Below are 12830 nucleotides of genomic sequence, written 5' to 3' on the forward strand. Positions count from 1 at the left end.
GCTGTTTGGTTGTTTTTCAAAGTATAGGCTCATGGATCTAAGGTGGACTTGAAGCTCCATCCTTCCCAACACTACCAGATGTTTGGACTATCAGATTTCTAGTGTCACTGATCCTCAGTGGAGGACCTTGAGCAGGTTCATCTGAGCCTCAATTTTCTTATATGTAAAAGGGGATCATAATCCATCCTTAAGTCATATTGCTGTGCTCCTAACACCAAAAGGAAACATAAGGTGTTGGCTTCGACACATCTGAGTTGGGCCTTGGATAGAATATAAACATACAAAAGACTCCAGCTGTCCTCATGGAACTCGCAGACAAGTAGAGAGAAAATCTGGCCCGAATAGCTATAAATACAAGTAAGCCATGTTATGGCAAATGCACAAAGATTGATGAAAGCACACTTCCCACCCCTTAAAAAAATTTTTTTTTAACCTTAGGGACTATCCAGTAACTGGTCTGGCAACTCCAAATATCCTTAACCCTAATCACCAGTCCATCCTCACATCCTGTCAACTTTCCATACTAAATCTCTCTAAAATACACCCATTCCTTTCCATCTCTACTCATTCCATCCAACTTCATTAATTCATTCAACAAATATTTATTGAGCACCTATTGCACTAGATGTCAGAAATCACAGCTATGAATAAAACAGACACCCTCATGAAGCTCCCACTCTAGTTGGGAGAACAAGTAAAAAGAAAACAATGCAAATAAAATACTAACATGAAAACAATTGTGCTGGACACACCTAAAATAGCAGCTACTTTACATAAGGTGGTTACAAAGGTCTCTGTTGAGGTGACTCCAGGACCCTTGCATGGACTATTTCAACAGCTTGTCTCCTCCTTGTAGCAAAGTGACTCCTTTAAACATGTAAAGGCTTTGTGATGTCTTTCCATTGCAACCAAAATAAGACTCAAGTTTATTCAAAAAATTTTTGAACTGTATCAGGGCACTTTTCACAGATGAAAAAAATCTCTACCCTAATTGAGATGTCAGTAGGAGGAAATTAGAAAATTGGAGGAAAAGGAGCTGGGAAGGGTGATGGAGGATGGAGGGGTGTCAGGATCCTATTTTTTAAATCCCTCAGGTGATCTGGCCATGCCTAACCGTTGTATGTTTTACGCTGTCCCTCCCCTTCCTCCAGTATTTCAGTCCCTTGCTCACAATACTCCTCTTCACCGGGACTTTGCAGAAGCTGCCTACTTCTACCTGAACTACTCCCTGCTCTTTCATCTACTCATTCTTCAGCTTTCAGTTCAAATATTTCCCCTAGGAAAACTCCCCACATTCGGCCATCTTGTATTCTAGGCTTCCGCGGCACCATGCCCCTCACCTTAACCTCGGTCCTATTTTGACTTTATATCGCGTTTGCATTTGTTGTTTATAGTCTCACATAAGCTCCAAGAGAGCACAGCTGGGGTCCCTTTTGTTCGCCGCGGATTCCACGGCTAGCACTGAGCCTATATCGTTGGGACAGAAACACACCCTACGCGCAGAACACACCGAGGACCGGAAGTGTCGCGCCCGGGCTTGGTAACAGCATCGCGCACCGGAAATGAACGTTCGCATCCGGCTTCCCTGAGAGGGAATCGCCCGCGAAGGCTACCGGGAAGCGTGGTTTTTTGAGTGAGCGTATCTCGTCACTTGGAGCTAGTGCGCGTGCGCTGCCTCTGTCGGCCTAGGTCGGGAACATGGCCGCGCGGTCCTTGTGGGCGGTCCGGCGGCGGGTGCAGCACCTCTTGGCCTCGAGTGCCGCGTCTGACGGCAGGTAAGCAGGCCGCGGGTGGGGGACGTGAGGGCTGTGCGGGACGAGCAAGCCGGAGAGGCAGTCGTGGGCGAGAGTACCCAGCAAGCCTCTCGGCCGCTCCGATGTGTTGCTCACGGCCCCATTTTACAGAGAGGCAAACTGAGGCCCACAACCGCGCTTCCTTGCCCCGCGGAGAAGATGGAAAGATCTGAGGTCACGTCCTCGGAGGGGGGAAATCTCTGCAGCCCCGAGCGTAGATTGAATTGGGCAGGTACCGCTCCCGGGCCCCTTCTCCCCTGTGGTGTCTGCGGGTAAATTGGGATTCTCTCCCCTGACTCCTGTATGACGTTAGACCAGTCCCTTCCCCATTATCCGGCCTTCACCTGACCTGTCGGGAAAAGGAGAGCGTTGGATTTGGTCTCTCCCCAGGTGGCCCTTTCACCTGCCTTCGGGAGTCTGTAAAGTTCCAGTTGCTGTTTTTATATATGGGCTGCGGCAGTTTTTATCTATTACTTATACCGATTGCAGAGCTAGGGGTAATTCTTTTTCTTAGTCCCCGTTTAATTGAGGGAACTGAGGTTTGGAAAAGTTGAGTAACTTCTCGGGAATGGTGCAACCCAGACTTGAAACCATTCAGGGCTCCAGAATCGGCGCTTGGCTTTAGTAAGCAATGTTAATTATTCTCTGGAACAATTCCCTGTGGACTACTACTTCCTCAGAAAGACTAAAATGGCTGAGTAGGGGGCGGATCAGGTTGGACCTCTGAATGTAAATTAATCCGCGGGGGAACGCGAAAATTACTGTATGCATAACCCGTTTGTCACCTTTTTATCTTAACACACTTGATGTAGCACCCTGCCCTAATACCTGGGTGAGAGGTGGAATTCGAGTTTGTTGTTTTTTGGTTTGTGTTTTTTTTTTTATCACGATTTTAATTTTTTTTTTAAGTCTTTGTCGCAGTTTGTGATGTAGGGAAGTGACCAGAAGAAAAATGGCTCCTGATAAAATATACCCCCACTCCAGTTCTGAAGCAGTAGGAATTGCACTTGATGTTAGACAAAAGGCCGAAAAGCTGAAGCATGAAGCATCAAGTCTTTCACGACTTGAGTTCTGGCCATTTTCCTTTTAAACTGGCTCTTGGAATATTTTGACCTACTTCCTATTGAATAAATGTGGTTTATTAGGGGTTTATGAGGAAGAAAGTATTTCATATGTATAATCTGACATCAGTGAATTCAGAACTGGCCTGGAAAGTTTGGGAATAAAATTTGTCTTGCCTACACCTTATACTCTTCCCTTTCTTGAAGCAAACACCTTTACCTTCTTTAAACCTTTGCTCAGATGTCACCTCAGTGAGCACTCTTTGATATATGCCAGTTTATATAAACTGTTTTTAAAAGAGATTTTGTACTCACAGATTGATTTTCTTGATGATTTTACTTAACATCAGATTATGAGGATCTAGGAGATGTACTGGAAATTTCAATGAAAAGAGGGGTCAGAACTGCTACAATCCAAGATCTACAAACTAGCCCCTACTCCAAATTTCCTATGTAAACTGAATACAATGTCAAACACTTTGGCTGTATAAAATTGTAGATTATAAGCATAGTTATATACAAAGATCTCTTTTATTCACCTTTTTCTAATTCACAGTCCATAACATATAGTTAAGTGTTTTATGCATATTTGACTTGATTTTACATATAGGTGAGTTACCATCTCAGAATTTTTCCTATTCAGCACAGGTTCTCTTCTCTAAAAGCCTTACTTACAGCTCACAATCAAGGAGGTTTAGAATTCTAGGCCTAACTTCAGTTTGATAAAGTCACTGTACTGGGCTTTATTTTCCCCAGCTATAAAATGAAGAGTTGAACCAGAGCTATGTGGCTTTGTGTTTCAAATTCCCCCCTACTGATAAATGCCCTGCTGCTTCTGAGTATCAGAACTTGATTTTTTTTCTTGCTAATTTTTGTGTCCCCATTTCTGGCTGTTTCTACTTACTGCCTGGTGCTCAGTATCCTGGCTCCAAGAATACTAGCTATGTGATCCTGAACAAGTCTTAAGCCTCTCTAAGCCTCAGTTTTCTCATTTGTAAAATAGGGATAGTAGTACTTATCTCACACATTGTTATGAAATGAAAATATGATTTAAGTAAAATCCTGAAAACAGTGTCTGGTACTTAGTAAGCACTTTATAATTGTTCATATTGTTACTGTGACTGAAAACACTTTGTCTTGAGTTCAATCTGGAAACTTCCCAGGTCTCTGAACTTTGTTGTAACTTTGGTTGTTTATGATGGCATTTCTCTATTATGAGCTACCTCCCTCCCACTTCAGGAGATGTCTGCATCCTTTCAGCACTGCCACCCAGAGAACTGCTGGTGAGGACTGCAGTTCTGAGGATCCTCCTGATGAGCTTGGGCCCTCTCTTGCAGAAAGAGCCTTAAAGCTAAAAGCTGTTAAACTGGAGAAGGAAGTCCAGGATTTAACAGTGAGTAGATTTTATATTATCTGTTCTTCACATTCTCTCTCTGGTTAAAAAACCAAGTAAAGTTTTTTATGTCGGTTTTTTAAATTAAGTTTCCTGTCATTAACTCTTTACCCCTCATCCCACTTCTACTCTTGCTAGATATACTCGGCAAAATAATCTGTAGTAGTTAAAAAATATCACTGACTAAGGATAGTCATCTCTTTCAGTTCCCTATTGTGTTATAGTACTTAGGTATCTGATATTTTGGTAGCTTCAGAGGAGGTACAGTGCTTGGCGTGTGGTTGACAATAAATAATTGTTGAATAACTGAGGTCATTTATCATTATACTCTGCTGATCAGACTACATTTGGCATACTTCACCCAGTATTGGGTTGACAAACACACTTTGATGAAGATAAGTATTAGAGTAATTACAAAGCAAGACCAACCATGGTAAGGAGGTTGGAAAGCATGTGTTAGGAAAGCATTTAAAGGAACCAGGGATTATAAAAGTGAAAGAAAAAAAGACTAAAGAGATTAAAATAACTGCATTCAAATAGATGACACATTTTTTTAAACGTACACTCTTGTTTGTCTTAGAGTTCAATTCACTGAACAAAAGTTTGACAGTGGCAGTGTTGGCTGAATGTGAAAAAGAAAGCTTTTTCTCAAGATGAGTTTGAAAACTGTCGAAGTGTTCAAACTAGCAGGCTAAATGACAGCCTTTCAGGGCTTCTATAAAGAGTAGGTTCCTGCTTTGACTGGGCATTTGGAGTAACTGATTTAAGAGTCCTACAACTCTTTTTTTTTTTTTTTAAATTAATACCCTGTCACAGGGATAAAATTTGTAAAGTTAGCAAAAACATTCTTTCCTATCAACAAGCATTTGTTTTCTCATCATATTGACTTTGCTTTTGATGGTCAGGTGAGATACCAGAGAGCTATAGCCGATGGTGAAAACATAAGAAGGCGAACCCAGAGATGTGTAGAAGATGCCAAGATATTTGGTGAGAGATTTATTCACAATAAAAAATACCTTTTACTTTAAGGCCACTTACTAACAGTTCTGCAAATTGAACATAGTGAAAACACAGATATCTGAGTCCTTAACTGGTCCCTTCTCCGCCCTTTCATTGTTCCCATAGCACAGGCTTTCTGTGCTGCTGATAAGGGATGTTGTCAAGGGAACTGTTTATTAAAATAATGCTTATCTTTAGTTTGACCAAACCTTTGTAATTTTCTTTTTCAAGCATGTACATTTAACATTCTAGTGCTCATACAAACAGTTGTGTTTAATTCATTAACAGTGAATCATTAAGATGTTGCGAGGAGAATCCAAAAAATGGACACATTGGCAATCAGGACTGCTGAAACTTGCTTCATAGTAGCAAAACTGGTCTGTATCTATAGCGCAGTAATCAACTGTATCTCCACCAGACAATTTTTAGGATTGTGGACAAGAATTTTGCATTATTCTCAGTATTCAACAACTTGTTAAGTTATAAAATAACTCAGATACAAAAGCTTGGTCCTCACGGAAGCAGATAACCCAGGAGGCTATACTAGATCACATTAATTTTTCACTGATGACAGTAGAGAATCTCTCTGGTCTGTTTCAAAGTCTTTCAGAAATTTTTCTCTCTACATGCACCACATCTTGCTCCAAATGTGTTCATTAAAGTGTTAGTTGAGTAATGGCTTCAAAGGTAAAGGGCAAATCTGTGATTATTTGCTGTACTCCCAATTTAATATATAACATTATACTTTCACTACACATAGAAGGAAAGTGCTTGGGGGGGCGGGGCTTGGATTCTATCTAGTCCACTCTTTACAGGTAAGATGACACAGTGAATTTGTGATAGATGTAGACATGAGTTCGTTGTCCCTGACCCATAATCTATTATTATTTCCCCTCTGTCACACTACTTCCTTTTCTCTGGATTTTAGCTGTTAGTACACAGATTCACTTCATTCCTGTCCTGTCCAACCCCAGTACTTTGGCATAGCCTCTGCTTTTCTTTTAGTGCTATAGACATCATGTTTCAAGTCTTCAATTATCAGCTAAGTACTGACCCTCAAATTGTATTCCTGATATTTCATCCAAATTTTAGTCTCATTTCCAGCTACCAGAGCCTGACAAACTACAGCCTGCATTCCAAGCCTGACACCTCTTAGTCCATAAATAAAGTCCTGAATTTCATCATCAAATATTCGTGGCAATTTATTTTCTTTTTTGTTTTATAATCACCTACATAAAATCCTTGATTTTGCCTCTTGTCCCACAAAACATAAAATATTTTCTATATGGCCCTTTACAGAAAAAGTTGGCTGACCTATGAGCTACAGGGAATTTTTGTAGCAAATAAACCAATTGTGACAACTGAAGAAGACTTCCTGCCTGCTTGAGGGGAGTAGGGTGAGTTGGCTTACCAGAAGTCAAGCTTTGAGTTAGGAACTGGCTCATATCAGTTTCCTCAAGAATTAACAAGATCCCCAGGAACAAGTACATATTAACTCAAAAGAATGTAATAGGTAATTTAATTTGTTTATAGAGCAAGATGTATCTAGTGAAACATGCCATATAAGTCATTTCCTTAGGTCATTTTCTTGTCACCAGGAATACTTAGAAAATTGAAGATTGCTTAGTGAGCATAGATGTATGAAAAAAGGAGAATGCTTTAAAAGGACATGGCATGACATCTGTTCCCCTTCTAGGGATAGTTTTGTCTCAGTAACCCACATTCTCTCAAACAGTTCACAAAGGATCCTTTTTCCTTCCTGAGAAATGATGCAGAACCAACCACTTTTAAAATAACACAATGATTAGAATAGAATCAAAGACTGCACACCTCACTATATAGACAAAAGAATCCAGGCTTCTGTTTACCCAAATTTTTTGCAACTTTACTGACTGGAAGCCAGGGCTCTTTGTACCGTAGCAGTACACAAGTCAGCCCAGAAACTCAGAATTCGATGTGAGTGTCTCTTTTAAATAAGCAGAGGAATGCCTTTGATGTTCCTGATTGATCTTTATAAGACCTTCTTTTCTCTTGGATGAAATACTAATCTTATGGGCATACTTTTCAGGCCTTTGGTTAAGGTCTTCTACTTTCACAGCTCATCTCATTAAGATCCATTAACATTTTCTGGCTACCATCCATAATGGGGGTCAGGGTGGTATCTTCCACAACTTTGATCGTACCAAGTCCAGTTCCCTGGAAATACCTCCTAATTTCACTCTTTCCATTGCCTCCTCTCCTTCCAACCATATCATAACAAAATTACTTTAGTTGGCTCCCCTAGTTCTGGTATCTTCCTTTCCTGCCATGTATCATGCACCAGCACCCCCAAATCCATTATGTGTATTATTATTAGACTAGTTTGAATCCCATTCTACTTGTTTGGCTCAAGAAGCTATAATCTATTATCACCCTGAAGTTAAAGGTAGAAGTCCTCCTTCTCTGTCAGTCTTTCCTTCGTCTGTTGTCTCTCTTATTGTTTACCTGTGGGTGATCTTCCAATTTACTTCTGAGTACAGTTGAGATGGCTGCCTGTTTGGGCACAGGTCTATAAAACAGTTCCTGGATTAAAGATGGATCAGCAAAGTCCTTTGCCCCCACCAGCCCCTAGCAGGGTATTGGTGTTATCATCTGTAATAGTGACATTCCTTACCATTTTTGTTTAAAAAAATCAAGGTGCAGCATTGGGAGTAATGAGATTTCTCAACAACTGAGTTTTTATCTTATAATAGTTCATGTGACTAAAAAGATAAAACAAGTTTTGGCTCATCTCTATCAGGTGTATACACCTTTATAACAGGCAGTTGGAGACTCATTTATGGATGTGTCTTATTTTCTGTTCCTATTTACCCAGTCCTCAAACCACTCTTTTGACTCCCCCTTAGCACAGTCTTAACAACTAATTTTTTTTTTTTAAATCTTCACCCGAGGATATTTTCTCCATTGCTTTTCAGAGAGAGTGGAAGGGGAAGAGTGAGAAACATCGATGTGAGAGGGACACATCGATTGGTTGCCTCCCACTCGCATGCTGACCGGGGATGGGAATGCCCTTGGCCAGAATCTAACCTGGGACCCTTCAGTCTGTGCAGGCCAATGCTCCAGCCACTGAGCCAAAACAGCCAGGGCAACTAGTTGTTGTTTTTTATTGTCTCCCATGAATACTAACATCTTGTCCCCATTGAGAATGCATGCCTCAACATAACTGAGACAGGCAGGAATTTTCAAAATGTAAATTTAGGACATAACTCAGTGCTAAAAATAAAAAGCAACAAAAATACAAGAAGCATAAAAATGGTCTTAAAGGACTGGTTCCTGAGTCTGTTGTAAATAGTCTTACCTAGTTCTTGGGTTCTACCATCTGCCTCGTTTCCTAGTAGGCTTCCTAGTCATATGCTTTCCAAGAGAAACTGGCTTGTCAGTTGGGTTGATGATCCCTGAGTCCTGTGTGGCGATCTTCCCACTTCCTGGTGTGCCCAGTATACTAGCCACCTCTGGACCTTCCCCAAACTCTACCCCCAAAGGCAGAGTGATTTCCTCACAAGTACTAAAAGTGTCTGGTTTCTCCATAGGAATTCAGAGTTTTTGTAAGGACCTGGTAGAGGTGGCAGACATTTTGGAGAAGACTACAGAGTGCATTTCCGAAGAAACAGAGCCTGGGGACCAGAAGCTCACTGTAGAGAAGATCTTCCGAGGGTTGTCACTTTTAGAAGCAAAGCTGAAAAGTGTGTTTGCCAAGCATGGCCTGGAGAAGATGACCCCCATTGGTGACAAATACGACCCGCATCAGCATGAACTTATCTGTCATGTGCCGGCTGGTGTTGGGGTGCAGCCTGGCACGGTGGCATTAGTAAGGCAAGATGGCTATAAGCTTCATGGCCGCACCATTAGACTTGCCCAGGTGGAAGTGGCAGTGGAGTCTCAGAGAAGACTATGAATGGGCCATGAGGAACTGAGTGTCCTTCAGAGTGCAGTCACCTGTGTTTCCTTTATTTATTAAACTAGGTTTGTATTGTACATGAGCTACTTCATGTGATCTGTTTTGGGGTTAGTCATATTGGCTTTATTTCTAAGACACTCTTGATTTACTGTGACCTGTTTGGTCTTATCAGAAGTCTTGCCATTGGGCATTTGAACAATGTGACAAGTGTTTCTTTGGCCTCTATCAAAGTATGTTTAAGAAAATTATCTTTAAATTCATACTCTGGTGACTTTTAATCCAAAATCTCTTTACTAGGTGGAAATGAGTGTATGTTTATGTATTTTCAACTGAATGTTCCTTTCTAATAGTCCTTATTACCAGAATTATATAGGATCTTGTATTTTTGGGGGAAAGGGACTGGTTTAGCATTTGGGTACTTAGATGATAAAGCCTTATAGTTGTATGAATTTAGATCATTTGGATTGATTTTTATACATACAGATTTTCAGGACTTTACCTTTTTTATTTTATTTTCCTTTTAGCCATTTTTTGGTCCTTATAGTTCCTGCCAGACAGACTTTATATTCACACTCATTTTTTTCCGCTTCCCATTTACAAGGGCTAACGACCCAGGCAAGACTTGGAAGGCAGGGAACATCAAGAAATTAAAATACCCAGTTCCCTTTATGTCACATGTGTAAACATGTCAATCCCCTTTTATGTATTGACTTCCTAGAGTTAATGAGCCTATGTGTTTATTTTTTATTCTTTCAGTCTTGCTTCTTATAGCTGGTGTTTCGTAAAAGGTTTGTTCAATATATGGTAGTGAATGGAAGATACATTAGACTTTAGAAAGGAGGTCACTTATGGCTATTTTAGTGCTAGAAGAGGCCTTAATGATGATCTGATTTCACCCTTTCTGCAGCTTCTGAAGAATGAAAACAGTGTTTTTAGAATTGGACTCAGAAAAAAAATCTCTGAAACTAGTGAACTAAATTTCAGTGAGGACTTGAATAAGGAACAACTGGATGTTAACTTTAGTCATTTAAGATTCAGTAGTTCTTTAATGAACATACAAATATGTCCCCAGTAGACACTTAAGTGTTAGCTGTCCAGATCGCATAGGTTTAGGGTTTTCTTTTCCTTCATTGTTTTAATTGCATAGGTTTAGGTTTAAGTTGGTTACCCATAAAATAAATCCATTTCTAATGGAACTCTGTGACCTCTTTCAGTGGAGTGGTAAAAGTTATCCTCTTGGACATATGTAATTCTAGGATACTGTACAGACTTGTAACAATAAAGCCATCCACCAATGGGCCCTACCATCTCCACCAGATTTAGACACTTAAGAAAAAAAACTGCATGCCTTTAAAATGCAAACAAAGCCATGGCGGTAAGATTTTAAAACCAAAACCTCTTAGCATCCCACTAAGTGCACAGTGTAAATTTAATGAACAGTCAGATTTTGCAATAGGAATTTGTCTTTTTTTTTTTTTTTTGCCTGCGTTCCTTTGAGATTGACAGATAGCGACAAGAAAATAAGCCAATTATAATTATAAATGTGTTCTTGGATTGCCAGCTGTCATTACCAGTGAATTAAAATAACCATAACTTTAGGTATGGAATGTTCTGATTACTTGAAGAGTTTTCTAATAGTTCTTGTAACCTGTTTTAGTTGGTAGATTGAGAATAAATTTTAGATACTTTTATTTTCCAGTAGTTTTGCAGACTTAAAAGTGTAAATTTAGAAAATGGAGCTATGTCAGTAAGAATCTCAAAAAGTTGAAGGGTTTTGGGGAGCTAGGGCAGCATAATTGAGCATAGACCTGAACATAAATCCCAGCTCAGTCATCAGTGTAACCTTGGGCCCCATTCATTTCACCCTTCTGAACCTGCTTCCTTATTTGTAAAATGGTTATATTCTTCTCACAGTACCTTATTTGTAAAATGGTTATATTCTTCTCACAGTACTGTGGGGATTAAATGAAATGTGTAAATTGCCTATTATAGTAGGCTCTCAAATATTTATTTTTATTGCTTTTTATTATACACATTGTTTTTCCTACATTTTTATAGCTGCCTAAAGTCTAAGAAAAGGGAAATACTGGTTAAGATGGTTAAGAGATGCTTAACTATTAAAACTTACAAGGTAATCAGAACGACTTATTTTCCTTCCAGCTTCTGGTTGTTTGGGGGTTTGTTTGTTCTTAACCATAGCATAAGAAATCCACATTTTTAGACTGAAGGAATAAGAAAATTGTGTTGGTGCTCTGAATCATTTTCACCTTGATGGTAACATGAAAAGACATTGGCTTGCAGAAGATGTATAATGAAGCTTTGACTCACTTAAAGGGGGATCTTGGTGTTTTGGTATTTGCATTCTACAAATCTTACAGATTTTTCTTACTGCCATAAAGGAATCAGTCAGTTTGATACTGATGTAACTTCCTTGGTGCTTTCATGGCAAAGGATTTGATAAGTGAATAAAGGATCTTAAACACTAATGCAAAATCAAATAGGGAAAACTAAGGATGATATATGATATTCAGAAATAACTTTAATAAAACTGACTTGAAATAACTGCAATTCACATGTTTTTTGTCTTTACCTAATTCATATTGTGTATTGATACGTTGTGGTCACTTCAGTGACTGCTGACCCCACCTTGTTTGGTGCTTAGTGAAGGTACCATGAGATTTCTCAGCAGCCCAGCCAAATGGATACAGTGTAGGCATTCCACACCCTACGCTGTGTTGAAGTCTTGTGTGTTTTTATAGCCCCTTGACTTGATTTTCTGATTCTTACGTGTTTTTTAGATCTGGACTCCTGTCCCTGCCTTCCTCTCTGGAATTGCCTTATTTTCTTGTGCTTGCTCCTTGTTTCTAATTGTCTTACCTCCTTTAACCACTTCACTTGAACTGCTGGATTTATGACCATCCTCAACCAGATTACTAACACGTGACCGTGTTCTGACATGTCCTTCCCAGCCTCTGCCTGGCCTTGTCTTTACCTGTGCTCAGCTGGCTTCAATATACCCAACCTCCTGGCTGAGTGGCTCTCTTTGGAGCCAGCCTTTCCTGCCATTTGGTCTTGCATTTCCATTCTTCCAATTTTGTCTGTACACCCTGGCTCCATAATCCATTGTTTCCCATATACCCAGTGTTAGCCAGTAAGTAAATTCTTGTTCCTAGGCACTCACAGACTTTGTCCACATTTTTCGTTTCACTGGAGGTTTTAAAACATGGCTCTAAATTTCCTTGAATTTGAACTTTGTGATCGACCAATAGAATATAGTAGAAGTGACACTGCCAGTTTCTCAACACAAACCTTCCCGTCTCTGGATGCTCACTCTTAGAACCAAGAGCCACCAAACCAAGGGCAAGCTAAAGTAGCCTGTGAGGTGGAATTGGGCCCTAACTAAGCTTTCAGCTGACAGCACCATCTTGCCAGCCATCTCCATAAGGAATCTTGAAAGTGGATCCTTCAGCCTATCTGACACCACATGGATCAGAGATGACCTGATCTCACAGCCCTGCCCAAAGTGCAGATTTGGGGACAAGTAAATAATTGTTACTTTTAGCCACTAAGTTTTGGGGTAGTTTGTTGTGTACCAATAGATAACTGATACAGTCACCCAACCTCATTCCCAGTCTCACTAGTTTTTA

At 40.0% G+C, this 12830-nt stretch overlaps 1 protein-coding gene across 1 annotated transcript; it reads left to right on the plus strand.

Annotated features, from left to right (window-relative positions):
• The first annotated feature begins 1645 nt into the window (after positions 1–1645).
• GRPEL2 (GrpE like 2, mitochondrial) lies at positions 1646–11746 on the plus strand. Its single transcript, XM_081137161.1, has 4 exons — positions 1646–1775; positions 4094–4247; positions 5153–5234; positions 8816–11746. The coding sequence occupies exons 1-4, from the start codon at positions 1699–1701 to the stop codon at positions 9178–9180; spliced, it is 678 nt and encodes a 225-aa protein (XP_080993287.1). The 5' UTR covers positions 1646–1698; the 3' UTR covers positions 9181–11746.
• Positions 11747–12830: the final 1084 nt, after the last annotated feature.

Source organism: Miniopterus schreibersii (assembly GCF_964146895.1).
Source record: "Miniopterus schreibersii genome assembly, chromosome: 4".
Lineage (NCBI taxonomy): Eukaryota > Metazoa > Chordata > Mammalia > Chiroptera > Miniopteridae > Miniopterus > Miniopterus schreibersii.

Coding starts and splice junctions, on each gene's coding strand:
- GRPEL2 (XM_081137161.1), top strand. CDS start 1,699: ATGGCCGCGCGGTCCTTGTGGGCGGTCCGGCGGCGGGTGCAGCACCTC. Junction 1,776..4,093: donor AGTGCCGCGTCTGACGGCAG/GTAAGCAGGCCG, acceptor CTCCCACTTCAG/GAGATGTCTGCATCCTTTCA. Junction 4,248..5,152: donor AGGAAGTCCAGGATTTAACA/GTGAGTAGATTT, acceptor TTTGATGGTCAG/GTGAGATACCAGAGAGCTAT.